The sequence below is a fragment of the Mustela nivalis genome (genome assembly GCF_964662115.1).
Source record: "Mustela nivalis genome assembly, chromosome: 8".
In the NCBI taxonomy this organism is placed as follows: Eukaryota; Metazoa; Chordata; class Mammalia; order Carnivora; family Mustelidae; genus Mustela; species Mustela nivalis.
The window spans coordinates 87,609,804-87,633,055 of record NC_139027.1 but is presented as its reverse complement, the minus strand read 5'-3'; the positions used below and the strand labels follow the sequence as shown (position 1 = coordinate 87,633,055).

The window sequence follows — 23,252 nt, the reverse complement described above, 5'->3', positions numbered from 1 at the left end:
TGAGCAAAAGAGGGACAAACAGCTACTGGACCACGAGGGGAGAATTCGAGAGATAAGTGACACCATAAGACGAAACAACATTAGAATAATTGGGATTCCAGAAGAAGAAGAAAGAGAGAGGGGAGCAGAAGGTATACTGGAGAGAATTATTGGGGAGATTTTCCCAATATGGCAAAGGGAACGAGCATCAAAATTCAGGAGGTTCAGAGAACGCCCCTCAAAATCAATCAAGAATAGGCCCACACCCCAACACCTAATAGTAAAATTTACAAGTCTTAGTGACAAAGAGAAAATCCTGAAAGAAGCCCGGGAAAAGAAGTCTGTAACATACAATGGTAAAAATATTAGATTGGCAGCTGACTTCTCCACAGAGACCTGGCAGGCCAGAAAGAGCTGGCATGATATTTTCAGAGCACTAAACGAGAAAAACATGCAGCCAAGAATACTATATCCAGCTAGGCTATCATTGAAAATAGAAGGAGAGATTAAAAGCTTCCAGGACAAACAAAAACTGAAAGAATTTGCAAACACCAAACCAGCTCTACAAGAAATATTGTAAGGCATCCTCTAAGCCAAGAGAGAGCCTACAAGTGGTAGATCAGTAAGGAACAGAGACAATATACAGTAACAGTCACCCTACAGGCAATACAATGGCACGAAATTCATATCTCTCAATAGTTACCCTGAATGTTAATGGGCTAAATGCCCCAATCAAAAGACACAGGATATCAGAATGGATAAAAAAAAAAAAAAAACCCATCTATATGTTGCCTCCAAGAAACTCATTGTAAGCCTGAAGACACCTCCAGATTTAAAGTGAGGGGGTGGATAGAATTTACCATGCTAATGGACATCAGAAGAAAGCAGGAGTGGCAATCCTTATATCAGATCAATTAGATTTTAAACCAAAGACTATAATAAGAGATGAGGAAGGACACTATATCATACTCAAAGGGTCTCTCCAACAAGAAGATATGACAATTTTAAATATCTATGCCCCCAACGTGGGAACAGCCAACTATATAAACCGATTAATAACAAAATCAAAGAAACACATCAACAATAATACAATAATAGTAGGGGACTTTAACACTCCCCTCACTGAAATGGACAGATCATCCAAGCAAAAGATCAACAGGGAAATAAAGGCCTTAAAGGACACACTGGACCAGACGGACATCACAAATATATTCAGAACATTCCATCCCAAAGCAACAGAATACACATTCTTCTCTAGTGCACATGGAACATTCTCCAGAATAGATCACATCCTCGGTCCTAAATCAGGACTCAACCGGTATCAAAAGATTGGGATCATTCCCTGCATATTTTCAGACCACAGCGCTCTGACGATAGAACTCAACCACAAGAGGAAGTTTGGAAAGAACCCAAATACATGGAGACTAAACAGCATCCTTCTAAAGAATGAATGGATCAACCGGGAAATTAAAGAAGAATTTAAAAAAATCATGCAAACAAATGATAATGAAAACACAACGGTTCAAAATCTGTGGGACACAGCAAAGGCAGTCCTGAGAGGAAAATATATAGCGGTACAAGCCTTTCTCAAGAAACAAGAAAGCTCTCATGTACACAACCTAACCCTACACCGAAAGGAGCTGGAGAAAGAACAAGAAAGAAACCCTAAGCCCAGCAGGAGAAGAGAAATCATAAAGATCAGAGCAGAAATCAATGAAATAGAAACCAAAAAAACAATAGAACAAATCAACAAAACTAGGTGCTGGTTCTTTGAAAGAATTAATAAAATTGATAAACCCCTGGCCAGACTTATCAAAAGAAAAGAGAAAGGACCCAAATAAATAAAATCATGAATGAAAGAGGAGAGATCACAACTAACACCAAAGAAATACAAACTATTATAAGAACATACTATGAGCAACTCTACGCCAACAAATTTGACAATCTGGAAAAAATGGATGCATTCCTAGAAACATATAAACTGCCACAACTGAACCAGGAAGAAATAAAAAGCCTGAACAGACCCATAACCAGTAAGCAGACTGAAACAGTCATTAAAAATCTCCAAACAGGGCACCTGGGTGGCTCAGTGGGTTAAGCCGCTGCCATCAGCTCAGGTCATGATCTCAGGGTCTTGGGATTGAGTCCCGCATCGGGCTCTCTGCTCAGCGGGGAGCCTGCTTCCCTCTCTTTCTCTGCCTGCCTCTCCGACTACTTGTGATTTCTCTCTGTCAAATAAATAAATAAAAACTTAAAAAAAAAAAATCTCCAAACAAACAAAAGCCCAGGGCCATATGTCTTCCTGGGGGAATTCTACCAAACATTTAAAGAAGAACTAATTCCGATTCTCCTGAAACTGTTCCAAAAAATAGATATGGAAGGAAAACTTCCAAACTCATTTTATGAGGCCAGCATCACCTTGATCCCAAAACCAGACAAGGATCCCATTAAAAAAGAGAGCTATAGACCAATATCATTGATGAACACAGATGCAAAAATTCTCACCAAAATACTAGCCAATAGGATTCAACAGTACATTCAAAGGATTATTTACTCCGACCAAGTGGGATTTATTCCAGGGCTGCAAGGTTGGTTCAAATCCGCAAATCAATCAATGTGATACAACACATCAATAAAAGAAAGAACAAGAACCATATGATACTCTCAATAGATGCTGAAAAAGCATTTGACAAAGTACAGCATCCCTTCCTGATCAAAACTCTTCAAAGTAAAGGGATAGAGGGCACATACCTCACTATTATCAAAGCCATTTATGAAAAACCCACTGCAAATATGATTCTCAATGGAGAAAAACTGAAAGCTTTTCTGCTAAGGTCAGGAACACGGCAGGCATGTCCATTATCACCACTGCTATTCAACATAGTACTAGAAGTCCTAGCCTCAGCAATCAGACAACAAAAGGAAATTAAAAGCATCCACATTGGCAAAGAAGAAGTCAAACTATCACTCTTCGCAGATGATATGATACTATATGTGGAAAACCCAAAAGACTCCACTCCAAAACTGCTAGAACGTGCACAGGAATTCAGCAAAGTGTCAGGATATAAAATCAATGCACAGAAATCAGTTGCATTTTCTCTACACCAACAAGACAGAAGAAAGAGAAATTAAGGAGTCAATCCCATTTACAATTGCACCCAAAACCATAAGATACCTAGGAATAAACCTAACCAAAGAGGCACAGAATCTATACTCAGAAAACTATAAAGTACTCATGAAAGAAATTGAGGAAGACACAAAGAAATGGAAAAATGTTCCATGCTCCTGGGTTGGAAGAATAAATATTGTGAAAATGTCTATGTTACCTAAAGCAATCTACACATTTAATGCAATTCCTATCAAAGTACCACCCATCTTTTTCAAAGAAATGGAACAAATAATTCTAAAATTTATATGGAACCAGAAAAGTCCTCGAATAGCCAAAGGGATATTGAAAAAGAGAGCCAACGTTGGTGGCATCACAATTCCGGACTTCAAGCTCTATTACAAAGCTGTCATCATCAAGACAGCATGGTACGGGCACAAAGCAGACACCAGATCAATGGAACAGAATAGAGAGCCCAGAAATAGACCCTCAACTCTATGGTCAACTGATCTTTGACAAAGCAGGAAAGAATGTCCAATGGAAAAAAGACAGCCTCTTCAATAAATGGTGCTGGGAAAATTGGACAGCCACATGCAGAAAAATGAAATTGGACCATTTCCTTACACCACACACGAAAATAGACTCAAAATGGATGAAGGACCTCAATGTGCGAAAGGAATCCATCAAAATCCTTGAGGAGAACACAGGCAGCAACCTCTTTGACCTCAGCCGCAGCAACATCTTCCTAGGAACATCACCAAAAGCAAGGGAAGCAAGGGCAAAAATGAACTATTGGGATTTTATCAAGATCAAAAGCTTTTGCACAACAAAGGAAACAGTTAACAAAACCAAAAGACAACTGACAGAATGGGAGAAGATATTTACAAACGACATATCAGATAAAGGGCTAGTGTCCAAAATCTATAAAGAACTTAGCAAACTCAACACCCAAAGAACAAATAATCCAATCAAGAAGTGGGCAGAAGACATGAACAGACATTTCTGCAAAGAAGACATCCAGATGGCCAACAGACACATGAAAAAGTGCTCCATATCACTCGGCATATCACAGGGAAATACAAATCAAAACCACAATGAGATATCACCTCACACCAGTCAGAATGGCTAAAATCAACAAGTCAGGAAATGACAGATGCTGGTGAGGATGCGGAGAAAGGGGAACCCTCCTACACTGTTGGTGGGAATGCAAGCTGGTGCAACCACTCTGGAAAACAGCATGGAGGTTCCTCAAAATGTTGAAAATAGAACTGCCCTATGACCCAGCAATTGCACTACTGGGTATTTACCTTAAAGATACAAACGTAGTGATGTGAAGGGGCATGTGCACCCGAATGTTTATAGCAGCAATGTCCACACTAGCCAAACTATGGAAAGAACCTAGATGTCCATCAACAGATGAATGGATAAAGAAGATGTGGTATATATACACAATGGAATACTATGCAGCCATCAAAAGAAATGAAATCTTGCCATTTGCGACAATGTGGATGGAACTAGAGCGTATCATGCTTAGCAAAATAAGTCAAGCAGAGAAAGACAACTATCATATGATCTCCCTGATATGAGGAAGTAGTGATGTAACATGGGGGCTTAAGCGGGTAGGAGAAGAATCAATGAAACAAGATGGAATTGGGAGGGAGACAAACCATAACTGACTCTTAATCTCAAAAAACAAACAGGGTTGCTGGGGGAAGAGGGATTGGGTGAAGGGGGGTGGTGTTATGGACATTGGGGAGGGTATGTGCTTTGGTGAATGCTGTGAAGTGTGTAAACCTGGTGATTCACAGACCTGTACCCCTGGGGATAAAAATATATTATGTTTATAAAAAATTAAAAATAAAAAATTTCAAAAAATAATAAAATAAATAAAAATAAATAAATAAAAAATGACCAAATAGAGTGATACTTACTTTACAATTCTGAAACTCAAAAAACAATGTGGCATATTAAATCAAACCTAGGGCTCTGAGAAATAATATTTATAAAAGGAGAAAGTACTGAATAAAGCAAAGACAGAAAATCCTGTAATATAAACAGAACAAAGGAAAATAAACCTGTAAAAGAACAAGATCAAGACAAATAATACTATTCAGTATTAATACTAAAATATAGACTACTATTAATCAATTACCTGTGTTCCCGCATCTAGCTGTCTTAGAGACCAATATATAAATTTTACAAAAGGCTCATGAAGTTTGGTATTCACAAAAGGCATCCACTGTAGCTGCTCTGTCATCATAGGCAAAAGCTAAAGATAAAATGGCAGAAGTTATAAATGCACAGTAATGTTAGATGGTGAAAGTCAATTACCACAATTCCCCAAAAATTTCTTTTTTCAAAAGAAAAAAGTTCTGTAATAAAAATCCTCACTTTGAAACCAAATGCAACACAATACAGAAATATATATTTGAAATTTTAAATATGTACATCCTTTAACCCAGCACATTAGTCATCAAAGATTTTAAGAGTATGAAGCTGTATAGACATTCCTTGGACTTCAAATGGACAAATAAATTTATAATACATATATAACCATAAAATTGGTAAGAGAATCTGTATTTAGGTGATAAAAGGTTACCAAAGGGCAAATGTAATGAGATCCCATTTATATAAAATATCTGTACAAATTTATATTGAAAGAGATATATGAAAGAACGTTTTTAAAAAACACTCTGAGAGCTCTGCCTTAAGCTTGAAGTCTGCTTGAGATTCTCTCTTCCCCTCCCACTGCACCTCCTCCCCACCCTTATCCCTGCTCACAAAGGTAGGTGCACTTGCACTGTCTACAATGAATAAAAAATAAATATATTAATAATAAAAATTTTAAAACTGAGATAATAGTTTATTCTTAGTATATCTGTCTTGCACAAATATCTCAATAATTAAAGTCAATTGGTAAAAATAATCAACTGTTTAAAAAAGATATCTATGAAAAAACACATCAAAAGTATATCATTTTGCTAAAAGATTTTAAGACCATAAAGATATTCTATGCCTTTGATGAAATACTACTACTTCCGGTATATTAGCCTAAGAAAAACACCTAAAATACCCCCCACCTCCAAAAGCACAAGTACAAAAATAGTTAAAGTCACATTCTTTGCAAAAACAAAAATGCAGAGGAAACTTAATTACCTAGCAATAAGGAAATGGTTAAGTCATGTATATAACCACTCAGGGAACTAAAGATTGTGAACAAGAAAAATATTAATAATAAATTAAGCAAAAACAATAAAAGCTAGGATACAAAATCATATGTAATTTGATCAGGAGGTATGGAAATAAACACACGAGTTTGGAAGGATATATCTGACCTTTCATCGTACCATCTAGGGACTTCTGACCACTTCCACCTTTAGAAATACTGGCTTCTCTGACACCAATTTCTCCTACTTTTCCTTCTACTTCTCTAGTCACTATCTGTCTCTATGGTTGGTTCACTGTCACTCACCTGGTCATAAAATGTTGGGATTCTTCAAATTTAGCATTAACTCATAGAGACTGATTCCCATATTTACATATTGTTATGCATCCCTTTACATATCTCTCTCTCTCTTCCCTGGCTCTGCTCCCTTATATCAAAACCTAGTAAACATATCGATTTTGGTATCACAAACTGAGCTTGTCCAGAATTTATCAGATGAAGGAGGCTCAAACCCAGATCTACTCCAGTATTTAAATGAATGCTACTTATATTCACCCAGTTTTACAAAAGTTAAGAAACCTGGGAGCCAAAGTGGACACAAAAATTTATATACCAGATCCATTACAAAGTCTCATCTATTTTACCTCAACAGTCTACTCCTGATGCCATAACCACGATTCTAACAAAAATTACTATCTTCTTTCACCCAAACTACTTAGGAGTTTCCTAAATATTCAGCATCTGCTCTGGCACCTTCAAACCTATTTCCATGTAGCAGCCAACAGGATCCTTTTAAAGCATAAACCTGATGCTATTTTCTCCTTAAAGGTCTTCACTGGTTTCCTACTACTTAATTATCATTTTCTGGAATGAAATTTCAAGCAAAATTGAAAAATTAGGGATACCTCAAGTTGAAAAATGTCAAACCTGTATTTTTGTGGGTGAATGGAATTTAGCAACTACTTAATCTCTCTTAAGGCCATAACTCCAGTAAAACTTTATATACTTAATCCCTCTCACCCTATATTTTAATATGAGATTTCAAACTGGGGAAGAGTGCACCTGGGTGATTCAGTTAAGCATCTGCCTCCCTCCAGCTCAGGTCATGATCCCAGGGTCTTGGAATTGAGTCCTAAGTTGGGCTCCCTGGTCAGCAGGGAGCCTGCTTCTCCCTCTTCCTGCTGCTCCCCCTGCTTGTGTGCAGGCGCTCTCCCTACCAAATAAATAAAAATCTTTAAAACTGAATCAAAGTGATTTAGGATGCCTATCTGGCTCAGTCAGTAGAGCACATGGCCCTTGATCTTGGGATTGTGAGTTCAAGTACCTAGCTGGGAGGAGGGAAGAGGGGGAAGAAGAAGAAAAAAGAAGGTAGAAGGAAGGAGTAGGAGGAGAAGGAGAAAGAGGAGAATGAGAACTTTGTCATATTGGTTATATAACACTAAAAGGAAGCGTGCAAAAAAATTAAGAATGTGAGATACTCAACTGAGCTTGACTCTCCGACAAGTTATTTGTACAAAATATGGGAGGCAAGAAGGATGGTGCAGGAAGTAAAGTATCCCAAGTTTAAAGAGACTTGGGAAACATTAAGACCAAGAGAACCACAAAGGGATGGTTATAGTTTATTTTTGTTGTGGTGAATTTAATGTTAATAATTTTATAATTCACACACCATAAACTTCCCCTATTTAAAGTGTACAATTAAATGATTTTTAGTTTATTCACACAATTGTTAAATCATCATCACAGTTAGTTTTAAAACATTTTCATCATCTACGCCCCCAAACCCCTAACATTAGCAGTTACCTCAATATTTTCCCCAACTATTCCAGCCTGAGGCAACCACTAATCTGCCTTCCTATATACGTTTACCTTTTCTGGATTTTTCATATAAATGTCATCATACAATATGTGGTCTCTTGTGACTTGCTTCTTTCACTGCCAGTATCTTCAAAATTCATTCATGCTGTAGTATGCATCAAATATATCATTCCTTTTTACCACCAAATGCTACTCCATTGTATTTACAGACCATCTTATTTATCCATTTGTCCACTGATGGACATTTGGGTTGTTTCCGCCTTTTGGCTATTATGAATCATGCTGCTATGAACATTCATGTATAAATTTCTCTGTGCACATATGCCTTCATTTCTCCTACTTAGGAGTATAACTGCTGACTTATATAGTAAATCAATGTTAAATCTTTTCAGGAAATGCCAGACCATTTTCCAAATGTACTACATGGTTTTACATTTTCACCAGCAGTGTATGAGTTTCAATTTCTTCATTCACATTTTGGCTACAGTTAAGATTATGATTCTTTTTTAATCTTAGCCATACTAGTGGGTGGGATATAGCAACGTGGTTTTGATTTGCACTTCCCAAATTAGTAATGTCGAACATAATTTCATGTGCTAATTGACTATTTGTATATGATTTTTAGAGAAATGTCTAATCAGATCCATACTGCATTTTTATTTGGGCTTTCTTTTTATCACCGAGTTACAAGGCTTTTTAAAAAATATTTCAGATAGAAGCCCCTTATCAGATATGTGATTTTAAAAATATTTCCTTCATCAGTAGGGTTGTCTTTTGACTTCCATGATGGATCCTCTGAAGCACAAACGTTAAAATAAAAAGGGTTGTCTCAGATTTTTTTTTGTTAGAATTTTCTCAGCAATAGAGGTTTGTCTGTCTTCTGTTTGGTCTCAACAACAGTCAGCATTTATTGGACATGTGTTTTTATCAAGGCACTATAAGGGGCTAGGGCTGCAGAGATGTAGAAGTCAAACTGGCTGGCAAGGCTCCCAAAGATCACCATTCTTCAACCCTGCTTTCTTCTGTCTGCCCATTTCTCTGTTCACACCTGGTACTCCAGCCATCCAGACCTTTTGTAAACAATTAAGATACATTGCTCTTTTCCCAATTCCATGTTTTCTCACGTTATTTCCACATTCCCCATTACTAAAATGACTGACAAACTGAATATATCTAAGGTGTATAATGTGATATCCTAGTATATGCGTGCACTGTGAAATGACTACACAACCAAGCTAATTAACATATCCACAGTTACTTTTTTTTCCCTTTGGGGGGGGTTAGTAAGAACACTTAAGACCTCTGAGGTGTTAGGTGAGCTCTCACTGTAGTTTTGTTTTGATCTGTACTTCTCAGATTATCTGATACTGATTTTTTCATATACCTATTGGCTATGTATGTATCTTCTTTAGAAAAATTTCTATTCATGGGGCACCTGGGTGGCTCAGTCAGTTGAGCACCAACTCCTGATTTTGGCTCAGGTCATGATCTCAGGGTCATGGAATCAAGCCCCGCATGAGGCTCCATGCTCAGGGGAGTTTGAGATTCTCTTTCCCTCTGCCCCTCCCCACCCCGCAGTGTGCATGCGCTCTCTCTAAAATAAATCTTTTTTTAAAATGTCTATCCAAGTCTTTTATCCATTTTTTAATCAGTTAAGTTTTAAATTTTGATAAAACTCAATTTACCTTCTTTCTTTGGTTCCTTGTGCTTTTGTCATATTTAAGAAAACACCACCAAATCCAATGGCACAATTTACTTGTATGTTTTTGCCAAAGAGTTTTGTACATTTTACCTCTCATGTGTAGGCCTTGGATGCACTGAGAGGGTTCATTTCTGGATTCTCAATTCTAGCCCCTTGATCTATATATATCTATCCTCATGCCAACATTACATTCTATTCATTACTGTATCTTTGCAGGAAAACTTAAAATCAGGAAGTCCTTAAAATCAGTTAGTCCTCCAACTCTGTCCTTTTTTCAACCTTCTTTTGGATATTCTAGGTCTCTGGAATTTCCATAAGAATTTCAGGAGAGGTTATTAATATCTGCCAAAAAGCCAGCTGGGATTTTATAAAAGTTGCACTGAATACATAGATCAGTTTAGGAAGTATTAGTACACTAAGTATTCCAAACCATGAATAAGAATGTCATTCAATCTTAACTAGATCTTTTTAATTTTTCAGCAATATTTCAGTTTCAAAGCATGAGTTTTACACCTCTTTTGAAAACCTGGTTCCTAAATATTTTATTCTTTTTGGTGTCACTGAAAATGGAATTGTTTTCTTAAATTCATTTTCAACTGTTCATTGCTAGTGTATATATACACAATTGACTTTTTGAATAGTGAACTTGTATCCTTTAACCTTAATTTGTGTATGAGTTTTAGTAGTTTTTTAGTGAATTTCTTAGGTTTTTATATAAATGAGATCGTATCATCTGCAAATAGCTTTACTTTCTTTCTACTCTGGATGTCTTTATTTCATTTTCTTAACTAACCACCCTGGCTACAACCTCCAGTACAATGTTGAATAGAAGAGGTGAGAGTTAAGTATTCTCTTGTTCCTAATTTTAGAGAGAAAGCATACAGTTTTTCTTCATTAAGTATAATGTTAGCTGTGGAGGTGCTGTAGATATGCTTTTCCAGGTTACCTCTAGCATTTCACTGCTTTTATCATAAAGGTATGCTGGATTGTCAAATATTTTTTCTGTATCTACTGAGAAAATCATGTGACTTTTGTCTTTATTCTACTGATATCATGTATTACGAACTGATTTCTTTTTTTTTTTTTAAGATTTTATTTATTTATTTGACAGACAGATATCACAAGTAGGCAGAGAGAGAGAGAGAGGAGGAAGCAGGCTCTCCGCAGAGCAGACAGCCCGATGCAGGGCTCTATCCCAGGACCCTGGGATCATGACCTGAGCCGAAGGCAGAGGCTTTAACCCACTGAGCCACCCAGGCGCCCCACGAGCTGATTTCTAAAGGTTAAGTCAACCTTAGATTCCTAGGAAAAAATATACTCAGTTATGGTATATAATTCTTTTTTATGTGGCTGGATTCCATTTACTTGTATTGGATTGAGGATTTTTGAGTCAGTAATCAAGAGAGATTGGTTTCTAGTGTTCTTGTGATATATTTGTTTAGTTTTGTTATCATGGTAATGCTGGCCTCATAAAATGAATTGGTAAGTGTGGCCTCATAAAATGAATTCTCTGTTTTTGAAAAAAGTTCATGAAGAATTTTTATTAATTTTTAAAATGTCTGGTAGAATTCACCAGTGAAGCAATTTCACCAAAGAAAAGAAGGCTTTTTCTTTGAAGGTAGGCTTTTGATTCATTTAATCTCCTTACTTGTTACAGACCAACTTAACTTTTCTGTTTCTTCTTGAGTCATTTTTGATAGTTTCTGTCTCTCTAGGAATTTGTTACTTATCTATTTTATTAGTCTATAATTATTAGTAGTATTTCCTTATAAACCTATCTATAGGCTGATAATATATCCACTTTTATTCCCAATTTTAGTAATCTTGGATTGGCCTCTCTTCAGTTGGCCAATCTAGCTAAGGGAAATATTAAAAGGGGTCCTCTAAGCAAAGAAAGAGCCTAAAAGTAACTGACCAGAAAAGAACAAAGACAATATACAGTAACAGTCACCTTACAGGCAATACAATGACACTAAATTCATATCTTTCAATAGTCACCCTGAATGTAAATGGGCTAAATGCCCCAATCAAATGACACAGGGTATCAGACTGGATTAAAACAACAACAACAACAACAAAAGACCCATCGATAAATACTGTCTGCAAGAGACTCATTTTAGACCCAAAGACACTTTCAGATTTAATGTGAGGAGGTGAAAAACAATTTACCATGCTAATGGATATCAAAAGAAAGCTGGGGTAGTAATCACTGTATCAGATAAATTAGATTTGAAGCCAAAGACTATAATAAGAGGTGAGGAAGAACACTATATTGTACCTAAAGGGTTTATCCAGCAAGAAGATCTAACAATTTTAAATATTTATGCTCCTAACATGGGAGAAACCAATATAAACCAATTAGTAACAAAATCAAAGAAACACATCAACAATAATATAATGATAGTAGGAGACTTTAACACCCCCCCCCCCACTGAAATGTACAATCTAAGCAAAAGATCACCAAGGAAATAAGGCTTTAAATGACACACTGGACCAGATGGACATCACAGATATAGCCAGAACATTCCATCCCAAAGCAACAGAATACACATGCTTCTTTAGGGCACATGGAACATCCTCCAGAATAGATCACATCCTAATTCACATATCAGGCCTCAACCAGTACCAAAAGACTAAGATCATTCTCTGCATATTTTCAGACCACAATGTTAGAACTCAATCACAAGAGGAAAGTTGGAAAGAACTCAAACACATGGAGGCTAAAGAGCATCCTACTAAAGAATGATTGGGTTAACCAGGAAATTAAAGAAGAACCAAAAAATTTAAAAAAAAAAATTCATGGAAACAAATGAAAATGAAAACATGACTGTTCAAAATCTATGGGATGCAGCAAAGATGGTCCTGAGAGGAAAGTATATAGCAATATGAGCCTTTCTCAAGAAATAAGAAAGATCTCAAGGACACAACCTAACCCTGCACCTAAAGGAACTGGAGAAAGAAGAGCAAAGAAAGCCTAACCCCAGCAGGATAAAAGAAATAGTAAAGATCAGAGCAGAAATCAATGAAATAGAAACCAAAAGAACAGTAGAACAAATCAATGAAATTAGGAGTTGGTTCTTTGAAAGAATTATTAAGACTGATAAACCCCAAGCCAGACTTATGAAAAAGAAAAGAGAAAGGACCCAAATTAATAAAATCATGAATGAAAGGGGAGAGATCACAACCAACACCAAAGAAATACACAAAATTATAAGAACATAGCATGAGCAGCTGTATGCCACCGAATGTTGCATGGAATGTGAAAGAAATGGATGTGGAAGAAATGAATACATTTCTAGAGACATACAAACTACCAAAACTGAACCAGGAAGAAATAGAAAACCTGAACAGACCCATAACCAGCAAGGAAATTGAAGCAGTCATTAACATCTCCCAACAAACAAGAGCCCGGGGCCAGATGGCTTCCCAAGGGAATTCTACCCAACATTTAAAAAATTAATACCTATTCTCCTGAAACTGTTCCAAAAATAGAAATGGAAGGAAAACTTCCAAACTCATTTTGTGAGGCCAGCATTACCTTGATCCCAAAACCAGACAAAGACCCCATCAAAGGGAGAATTACAGACCAATATCCCTGATGAACATGGATGACAAAATTCGTACCAAAATTCTAGCCAGTTGGATCCAATAGTACATTAAAAGGATTATTCACCATGACCAAGTGAGATTTATCCCTGGGCTGCAAGGCTGGTTCAATATCCACAAATCAATCAATGTGATACAATACATTAATAAAAGAAAAAACAAGAACCATATGATCCTCTCAATAGATGCAGAAAAAGCATTTGACAAAGTACAGCATCCTTTCTTGATCAAAACTCTTCACAGTGTAGAGATAGAAGTTACATACCTCAGTATCATAAATGCTATCCACAAAATGCCCACCACCAATATTATTCTCAATGGGGAAAAACTGAGAGCGTCCCCGCTCAGGTCAGGAACACAGCAGGGATGTCCAGTGTCACCACTGCTATTCGACATAGTGCTAGAAGTCCTAGCCTCAGCAATCAGACAACAAAAAAGAATAAAAGGCCTCTGAATCAGCAAAGAAGTCAAACTGTCACTCTTTGCAGATGATATGATACTTTAGTGGAAAACCAAAAAGATTCCACCCCAAAACTGCTTTATTACAAAGCTGTAATCATCATGACAGTATGGTACTGGCACAAAAACAGACACAAAGATCAATGGAACAGAACAGAGAGCCCAGAAATGTACCCTCAACCCTCTGGTCGACTAATCTTCGACAAAACAGGAAAGAAAGTCCAATGGAAAAAAGACAGTCTCTTCAACAAATGGTGCTGTGAAAAATGGACAGCCACATGCAGAGGAATTAAACTAAACCACTTTCTTACCCTACATACAAAAACAAAGTCAAATGGATGAAAGACCTAAATGTGAGACAGGAATCCATCAAAATCCTAGAGGATGACACAGGCAGCAACCTCGTCAATGTCAGCCACAGCAACTTCTTCCTAGACATATCGCCAAAGGAAAGCAAAGACAAAATAAACTATTGTGGCTTCATCAAGATTAAAAGGTTTTGCACAGCAAAAGGAAAAAGTAAACAAAACCAAAAGACAACTGACAGAATGGGAGAAGATATCTGCAAATAAAATATCAGATAAAGGGCTAGTATCCAAAATCTAGAAAGAACTGCTCAAACTCAACACCCGAAGAACAAATATTAGAATATATCAAACTCAAACACCCAAAGAACCAGTCCAGAATGGGCAGAAGACATGAACAGACATTTCTCCAAAAAAAGACATCCAAATGGCCAACAGACACATGAAAAAAGGCTCGACATCACTTGGCATCAGGGAAATACAAATCAAAACAATAATGAAATATCACTTCACACCAGTCAGGATGGCTAAAATTAAGAAGTCAGGAAATGACAGGTGTTGGCGAGGATGCAAAGAAAGGGGAACCCTCCTACACTGTTGATGGGAATGCAAGCTGGCACAGCCACTCTGGAAAACAGTATGGATGTTCCTCAAAAAGTTAGAAATAGAGCTACCCTTTGACCCAGCAGTTGCACTAGTGGATATTTACTCCAAAGATACAAATGTAGTGATCTGAAGGGGCACCTGAACTTGAATGTTTATAGCAGCAATGTCCACAATAGCCAAATTATGGGAAGAGCCTAGATGTTCATCAATAGGCAAATGGATAAAAGCAAATGTGGGGTGTGTGTGTGTGTGTGTGTGTATACAATGCTTTGAAACTAGAACTATACATACACATACGTGCACACAATGGAATACTATGCAGTCATCAAAAAAATAAATCTTGCCATGTGCAATGACATGGATGTTATTAGAGGGTATTATGCTAAATGAAGTAAGTCAATCAAAGAAAGACAATTATCATATGATCTCACTGATATGTAGAATTTGAGAAACAAGGCAGAGGGTCATAGGAGAGGGGAAAATAAAACAAGATGAAACCAGAGTGGAAGACAAACCATAAGACACTCTTAATCTCAGGAAACAAACTGAGGGTTGCTGGAGTGGAGGGGCGTGGGAGGGATAGGGTAGTTGGGTGACAGACATCAGGGTGGGTATGTGCTACAGTGAGCACTGTGAATTGTATAAGACTGATGAATCACAGACCTGTACCCCTGAAACAAATAATACATTATATGTTAATAAATCAGAAAAAAAATAGGCATCCACATTGGTCAGGAAGAAGTTAAACTGTCACTGAAGTTCCATCAAAACCTATTATAACTGATAAATGAATTCAGTAAAGTAGCAGAATAAAAAATTAATATATATAAATCTGTTGCATTTCTATAAACTAATAATAAAGAAGTGGTAGGAGAGATTAAGAAAACAATCCCATTTACAACTGCACCAAAAGGAATAAAATACCTAGGAATAAACTTAACCAAGGCGCTAAAGACCTATACTCTGAAAACTATAAAACAACAATGAAAGAAACTGAAGATGACACAAACAAATGGAAAGATATTCTGTGCTCATTTACTGTTGGAATTAAATACTGTTAAAATGTCTAAACATTCAACGTAATCCCAATCAAAAATACCAACAGAACTGAACTAGAACAAATAATCCTTAAATATGTATGGAACCACAAAAGACTCCAAATAGCAAAAACAATCTTGAGAAAGAACAAAACTGGAGGTATCACAGTCCCAGATGTCAAGATATACTATTAAGTTGTAGTAATCATAACAGTAATCCTAACAGTATGATAAAGACACAAAAATAGACATACAGAATTTTCAGGTATCTCCTATAAATGCTCAATTCACAAAAATTTATTTGAGCTCCTAAAACCTACAAAGGAAAACTGAGGTCATAGTGAGGGAGTTAAGATAATATCCCCTGTCTCTGAGAATCTTTCAGCTTCCTATGAAAGAGGAAAAAGACAAACACAGAGAACAGTCTAATTCTGTATTTAAAAAAAAAACCTGATTTTTAAAAAACCAAATGTATTTTATTGTGAAACCCTTCCAAATTAGAGCCATTAAAGGCAGGCCAAGACGGGGATGCTATCTACTATCACCTCTATTATTTACCTTCTTCTAGAAGGACTGACTACATAAAGCAATAGAAAAACCCTGTCTTTTATATATATGAACTTGTAAAATTGATGAGAAAATGGAATAAAATGTGTGACATTAAAAAGCAGACAATATTTTCATTAATTCTAAATAATGTGCACTTAACTAGAAAACATAAGAAAAACATTTTCTTAAATTATCAGAACTAATGATTTCAGTGAATTGTCCGGTTGCTAAAAATATAAAAATCTTCCAAATACTAATATTATCCGATTTTAGAGATGGGAAAAAAGTCATATTCATAATACCAAAAAAATTTCCAAACCTAATAAACTAAATGAAAAAGGAAACATGCAAAATACACAAGTATAAAAATATACACTTCATTTAAGAACATGAAAAGCTATATAAAATGAGGGATGGGAAAATTTATTGTAAAGATACCAATTCTTAATTAATCCAAAAATTAAATGCAGTAACAAGAAAATACAAAAAGCCTTTTTAAAATTATATTAAAATGAGTATTTTAGACAATTAAAAATTTCTTCTAAGAATAACCAGAAACTTCCCTGCCCATGTAAAAGCATATATTAAAGTCAGAATTAATCAGAACACTGCAGTAGTAGTACAGGAACATACAGATCAATGGAACAGAATAGTAACTAAAAAAAAAAGACCCAACCTCATAAATACATTTCATATACAATATGTATCTCACATACATTTCAAATCAATGGGTAAAAACAGGAGTTACTCCATAAGGACAACTTGCTTACCATTTAAAAAATGAAAGTGTATCTCTACTATTACATCAAAATATATCATAGATAAATTAAATATTTCAAAGTTAACCATGAAAAAAAGCCTAGAAACAAAAAATACAAAGATTTTCCAAATGTCGGGGCAAGAGAACTAAGTCTACTTTAACACTGTTACAGTGGTAGAAATAAAAGAAATGGTATGAGTTTAACTACATAAAAATGTAAAACTTTTATATAACATAGAATACTACTATGGAATCTCTAGGCACAATTTTTTTGTTGAACAAAAAAATAATCTTGAAAAAGAACAAAGTTGAAGGTCTCACACTTCTTAATTTCAAACTTGCTACAAAGCTACAAGTAATTAAAAGAGTCTGGTATTTGCATAAAGAAAAATATACATACCAATGGAACAGAGAGCCCAGGAATAAGACCTCACAGACATGGTGAAATGATGTTTGTCAAGGGTGCCAAAATTACTCAATGGGGGAAAACCAGATATCCACATGTGAAAAATGAAGTTAGACCCTTATCCTGTACCAGAGACAAAAAACTGAAAACTAAATGAAGGAAAGACTTAAATATAACTAAAACCAAGTAATTTCTAGAAGCATTACTTGGCATATGGTCCTTTTACTCCATCTTCAAAGCCAGCAAGCATGTGACCTGCTTTTCTGCTCTTTTGTCTGGTTAAAAGCTCACAGGATTACTGGGCCTACCCGGACCATTCTGGTCAATCTCTAGTGGAAGGTCAGCTGATTAGGAGCTGTAACTCACTTCTGCCACAGAACATAAGATACGGGGATTAGGATATGAACATCTTGAAGGCCATTATTCTGCCAATCAAAAAATGCATTTAAAAGAAACATTTTAGGTAAGTGTGGAAACTGGAAATAATTTTCTAAAATGGAACCCTGGCCAATATTTAGCAACTACAAAATTATTTCTGAAAACATTAAACCAAATGTTAGATGTCTACTCTAAGAAGTTTTAATATATTTCTTGCTATGACCACATATATTAACTAGAAATCATGAGTACCAATATCCAAATTAATGTCTGTAACTTAAGAAAATGGTTACTTCTTTTTGTTAATGAGAAGCCCCTTGCAAATACTCCCTTCATGACAAAAAAAAAAAAAAAAAAAAAAACAAAATTATTTTAGTGGAATTTGAGTCTTAAAATAATGTGTTTTTAGGAATTTTATCACTGATCATCTGCCTAACTAGTATAAAATTATTGTTGCTATTTTCAGAGTTAAGTTCTTAACTTCTAGTCTCTATTTTTAAAAAGAAATTTCAAATAAAAGTAAGAATTAATTTTAATTAAGTCTGGAATGAATCTTTTTAGAATTATTGGTATGGTCAATTTTCTACCAAAAAGACTTTCAATATTTTTTCCTCTTATAAAACATACAACAGGCTTTCCAGTAGTAATCTTCATGAATCATATATATCAAACCAAAAAACAAACCTTTATACACTTCTCCTGAATATCATTTCTCTGAGAAGCAAATCTGAGTAGCGGCTTTTCACCATCCATTCCAGATTCTTCACTTTTTATTTTACTAAGGTGATGATCTGAAATCCAATCCATGAAGACAGTTAAAAGTTCATAAACTTGTGCATTAAGTGGTACCTATAGGTAAAAAAGTAAATCAAACATTTATTTCCATCCATAACCTCAAAATTTTAAGAGCAAGTTTTAAATTTAGAGATCACAGAATAATTTACCTAATGGTCACTAAAATATGCACCGAATGAAAAAGCTTCCCCGAACAAAGGAAATTCCAAATCAAAATCCCCACTTAACATAAGAAACATGTTAAAGGATGGCTGAGAGAAGGAGAGAAAACCCATCTTAAAAAGGAAATTGAGGACTGACTGAGTGGCTCAGTTGGTTAGGCATCTGACTCTCGATCTTAGCTCAGGTCTTGATCAGGGTTTTGAGTTCAAGCCCTGTACTGGACTCCATCAAGAGCGAGGAGCCTTCTTGGAAGGAAGGAAGGTAGGTAGGTAGGTAGGTAGGTAGGAAGGAAGGAAGGAAGGAAGGAAGGAAGGACGAAAAAAGGGAAAGGAAACTGAAGGATGCCTGGATGGCTTAGTTCGTTAAGCATCTGCCTTCAGAGTCCTGGGATCAAGCCCCATGTCAGGCTCCCTGCTCAGCGGAGAGCCTGCTTCTCCCTCTGAATGCTGCAGCCCCTGCTTGTGCTCTCTCTCTCTAAAAAATAAATAAAATCTTAAAATAAAAAAAAAATTCAAAGAACCAAGCCTTATTGCAAAAAAAAAAAAAAAAAAAAGAATTTTCGTAAAAATTCTTTATCCAAGTTTAAAACACAGAAAAGTAAAATTGGCCTTAATTCAGGAGCATGAACCACCATAACGAAGATTTTAACAAGTTTAAAGGTTTAGAAAGTTAAACAATTTCTACCATGGAACTTCATATTTTCTTCTTCCTAAAGAAGTTTTTTTTTTTTTTCTTTTTCTTTATAACATTCTATAAACAGAATATGAAACTTCTCCTGGAAATCCTGTTCTCTCAGAGTCCATCAAAATGTGAGGTGAAGAATAAGAAAAAATTCCATAAAAATATATAAATTCAATTATACTGATTTTAGTATTCCTTCAAATAACTTTTAGTCAATTTCATTCTACATTTATCACACATCAACCTTAAACAGGGAACTATGCTAGACTTAGTTTTTAAGAAATCTGAAAAGATAGAACTATAAAAGCAAATAAACAAAAAGGTAACATTAACCAGACAGCAATCCATAAAATCAAAATCAGATTATTAAAAACAGAGTTGCATTATTCTGGACAAAGATAATATTTTAATTTATAATTTATATTGAATTTAACTGACAAATATTATTAGTTTCAGAGGTAGAATTCAATGACTCCTAAGTAATATGCCATTGTATATACATACCACATCTGCTTTATCCATTCATCTGCTGATGGACATCTAGACTCCTTCCATAGTTTCGCTATTGTGGACATTGCTGCTATGAACACTGGGGTGCATATGCCCCTTCAAATCACTATTTTTGCATCCTTTGGATCAATACCTTGCCAGATCATAGGGCAGCTCTATTTTTAATTTTTTGAGGAATCTCCATACTGTTTTCCAGAGTGGCTACACCAGCTTGCATTCCTACCAACAGTGCAAGAGGCTTCTCCTTTCTCTGTATCCTCGCCAACATTTGTTGTATCCTAACTTGTTCATTTTAGTCATTCTGACTGACATGAGGTGGTATCTCATTGTGGTTTTGATTTCTATTTCCCTGGTGCTGAGTGATGTTGAGCCACTTTTTTCATGTGTCTGACGGCCATTTGTATGTTTTCTTTGGAAAAATGTCTGTTTATGTCTTCTGCCCATTTCTTGACTGGATTTTTAGTTTTTTGGGTATTGAGCTTGGTAAATTCTTTCTAGATTTTGGATACTAGCCCTTTATCTAATAAGCCTTTTACAAATATCTTCTCCCATTCTGTAGGCTGCCTTTTTAAGCTTTGCTGACTGTGTCCTTTGTAGTGGAGAACTTTCCATCTTGATAAAGTCCCAATAGTTCAGTTTTGATTTTGTTTCTCTTGCATTTGGAGACATGTCGAGCAAGAAGTTATTGCAGCAAAGGTCGAAGAGGTTACTGCCTGTGTTGTCCTTTAGGATTTTGATGCATTCCTGTCTCACATTTACGTCTTTCAACCATTTTGAGTTTATTTTAGTGTATGGTGTAAGAAAGTGGTTCAGTTTCATTCTTCTGCATGTGGCTGTCCAATTTTCCCAACACCATTTGTTGAAGATATGGTCTTTTTTCCTATTTATTGATGATTAGTTGACCATAGAGTTGAGGATCCATTTCTGGGTTCTCTATTCTGTTCCACTGATCTATGTGTCTGTTTTTCTGCCAGTACCATAGAGTCTTAATGACTAAAGCTTTGTAATACAGCTTGAAGTCCAGAATTGTGAAGCCTCCCGCTTTGGTTTTCTTTTTCAACATTCCTTTGGCCATTTGGGGTCTTTTCTGCTTCCAAACAAATTTTAGGATTGTTCTGAACAGGGATAATTTTAACCTGTTTTCTTCAAATAGAAACTTTAGATAATAATTTCAATCATCTTAAGTACTAAGTATAAAGGCATCCCCTTTAATAAAACATGGAACGTTGTATGACAGGAAGAAGGTGAGGGTAGGGATAGTGAAATATTTTCATTTACAACCACAAAAAAAATGTCTATACGTATCTGTTACCTGGCAGAGGGCAGTGGCAGGACAAAGCTGGCCCTATTTGTACACAAAATCATAGGTCCAGGCCAGGAGAGAAGGTAGACCTTGGGTTTGGAGCCCTCAGGAAAGATGTGCAGGTTGGTCTTGATGCCTTTGCTATGGTTCCCTCCACCCACCCAAATGGAAACCCTGAGGGCCTGGGCCAGCAGGATGGTGTGGATGTGGTTATTGTCCCTTTACATGACCTCTACCTCCTGGTGACAGAACTCCTTGACAGTCTGCCCACTCTCAATGGACACATGTCATACTATAGGTAGCCTGAGGTGAGCAGTTGCAGAGAGACTAACAGGAAGTCCAAGGTCCCCTAGCTGCTGAAGGAGGCCAAAAGATTGACTACTGAGGTATGCTTCTCCATCTGCTCAATCAGGTCTGTAAAACATGGGTGGAAATGTTTAAACCGTGAACTCAGTAAAGGCCTGGGAGACGAGGTTCTCTTTGATCTTGGCAGACACAGGCTTGAATTGCTAAAACTCCTTGCTCACATTCAGCAGCACCTCCACGTGCAAGCATCCAGAAGTGCAAGAGAAGCAGTTCACATAAAGCCTGGTCTTATAGATGTACAAGAACTTTTGGTAAAGATGCTCAATCTTCTGTTGACAGATGTCATCCTCAGTGTACTCCCTGTACAGAATGTCAGCTCCAACAGCTCCAAGAACAGAGGGTTCTGCACAGCAATCTTTTATTGAATTTGGTCCTGCTGAGCCACGGTATCTTCATCATAGGCCAGCCAGACAGTTAACACCTTTAGAGTCACACCGCCCAATGGTGGCTCCTGATTTTGTTACTGAGATTCCTCTACAACTATCTTTAAATGATGCTGTATTCCTACTTTATGAAAAGAACTAGAGGGCTTATCAAAATTATTAACAGCCTACAGTGAGGTATCACTAGCCACCCACTGAAAAGGTCAAAATGAAAAAGAGAGAAAATACCAAATGTTGGCATAGTTGTGGAGTAACTAACATTCAAACATTGCTAGTAGGAGTATAAAATGGTATAACTGCTTTGGAAAACTGGCAGTTTCACAAAGAGTCAAGTATCTATGACCCAGAAATTCCAGTCTTGGTTGTATTTCTAAGGGGAATGAAAACATCTGTCCACTAAAAGCTTTGTATGTAAACATTCTTAGCGGCTTTTTTCATAATAGTCAAAAGGTAGGAATAACCCAGGTGTCTATTAAAAGAAGAATGGATAAGCAAATTGTGATCTGTTCATATAGTGGAATACTACCGAGCAACAGAGGAACAAACTACCGATATACCCAATGTCATGATGAGCAAAATAAGCCTTACATAAATGAGTGCATACTATACAACCCCACTGACTGAAGTTCCAAAATAGTTCTAAATTAGTTCTAAAATAGTTCTAAAACTAATTTATGGTGATAGAAATCAGATTAACAGCTACCTCTCACAGGGAAGAACTGAGAAGGGACATAAAGGGAACTTTCTACGGTGATGGAAATGTTCTATATCTAGTTGCAGGTTACATGAATATAGGCAGTTGTCAAAACTGACTAAGCTATATACTTAACGGTCTCTGCATTATATTACTGTATGTAATTTATACCTCAAAGTAAAGTCCTTAGAAAAAATTAGTAAATAAAGCCCATTCAGGCATGGATTGCAGTCTTGAGAGAAAACATGGAAAGCTTGTGGAATCTTAAAACACAACGAAAAAACGAAAAGCAGCATGTGAATTTCCTTTCAATCTCTGGATTGTCATAAACTCTTACTTCCTCTGCAACAGTACATATCCATGAATTATTAGGCTTAAGGTCTGTGCCTGAAGCACTTGTTTTGCTTTTGTAAATAAAAGCATACTAAAAATATTATACAGAAATTTCTCTGTAAAGGAATTATTATGGTAAACTCTTTCA

At 36.2% G+C, this 23,252-nt stretch overlaps 1 protein-coding gene across 21 annotated transcripts in view; it reads right to left on the bottom strand.

Moving 5' to 3' along the window:
- The window catches only part of CCDC138 (coiled-coil domain containing 138), a 136,194-nt gene that overhangs the window by 80,226 nt on the left and 32,716 nt on the right, over positions 1–23,252 (bottom strand). For 17 of the 21 annotated variants that reach the window (XR_014315210.1, XR_014315211.1, XR_014315212.1 and 14 more), the window contains 2 exons: positions 18,562–18,726; positions 5,238–5,354 (listed from right to left, as the gene is read on the bottom strand). Coding sequence is in view for 15 of the 21 variants with exons in the window: in XM_082744241.1 (XP_082600367.1) it covers positions 5,238–5,354; positions 18,562–18,726 (282 nt within the window). In the remaining 6 variants the exon portion in view is untranslated. The remainder of the gene's footprint in view (positions 1–5,237; positions 5,355–18,561; positions 18,727–23,252) is intronic. The other 4 variants (XM_082744245.1, XM_082744236.1, XM_082744243.1 and 1 more) reach the window with 1 other exon arrangement.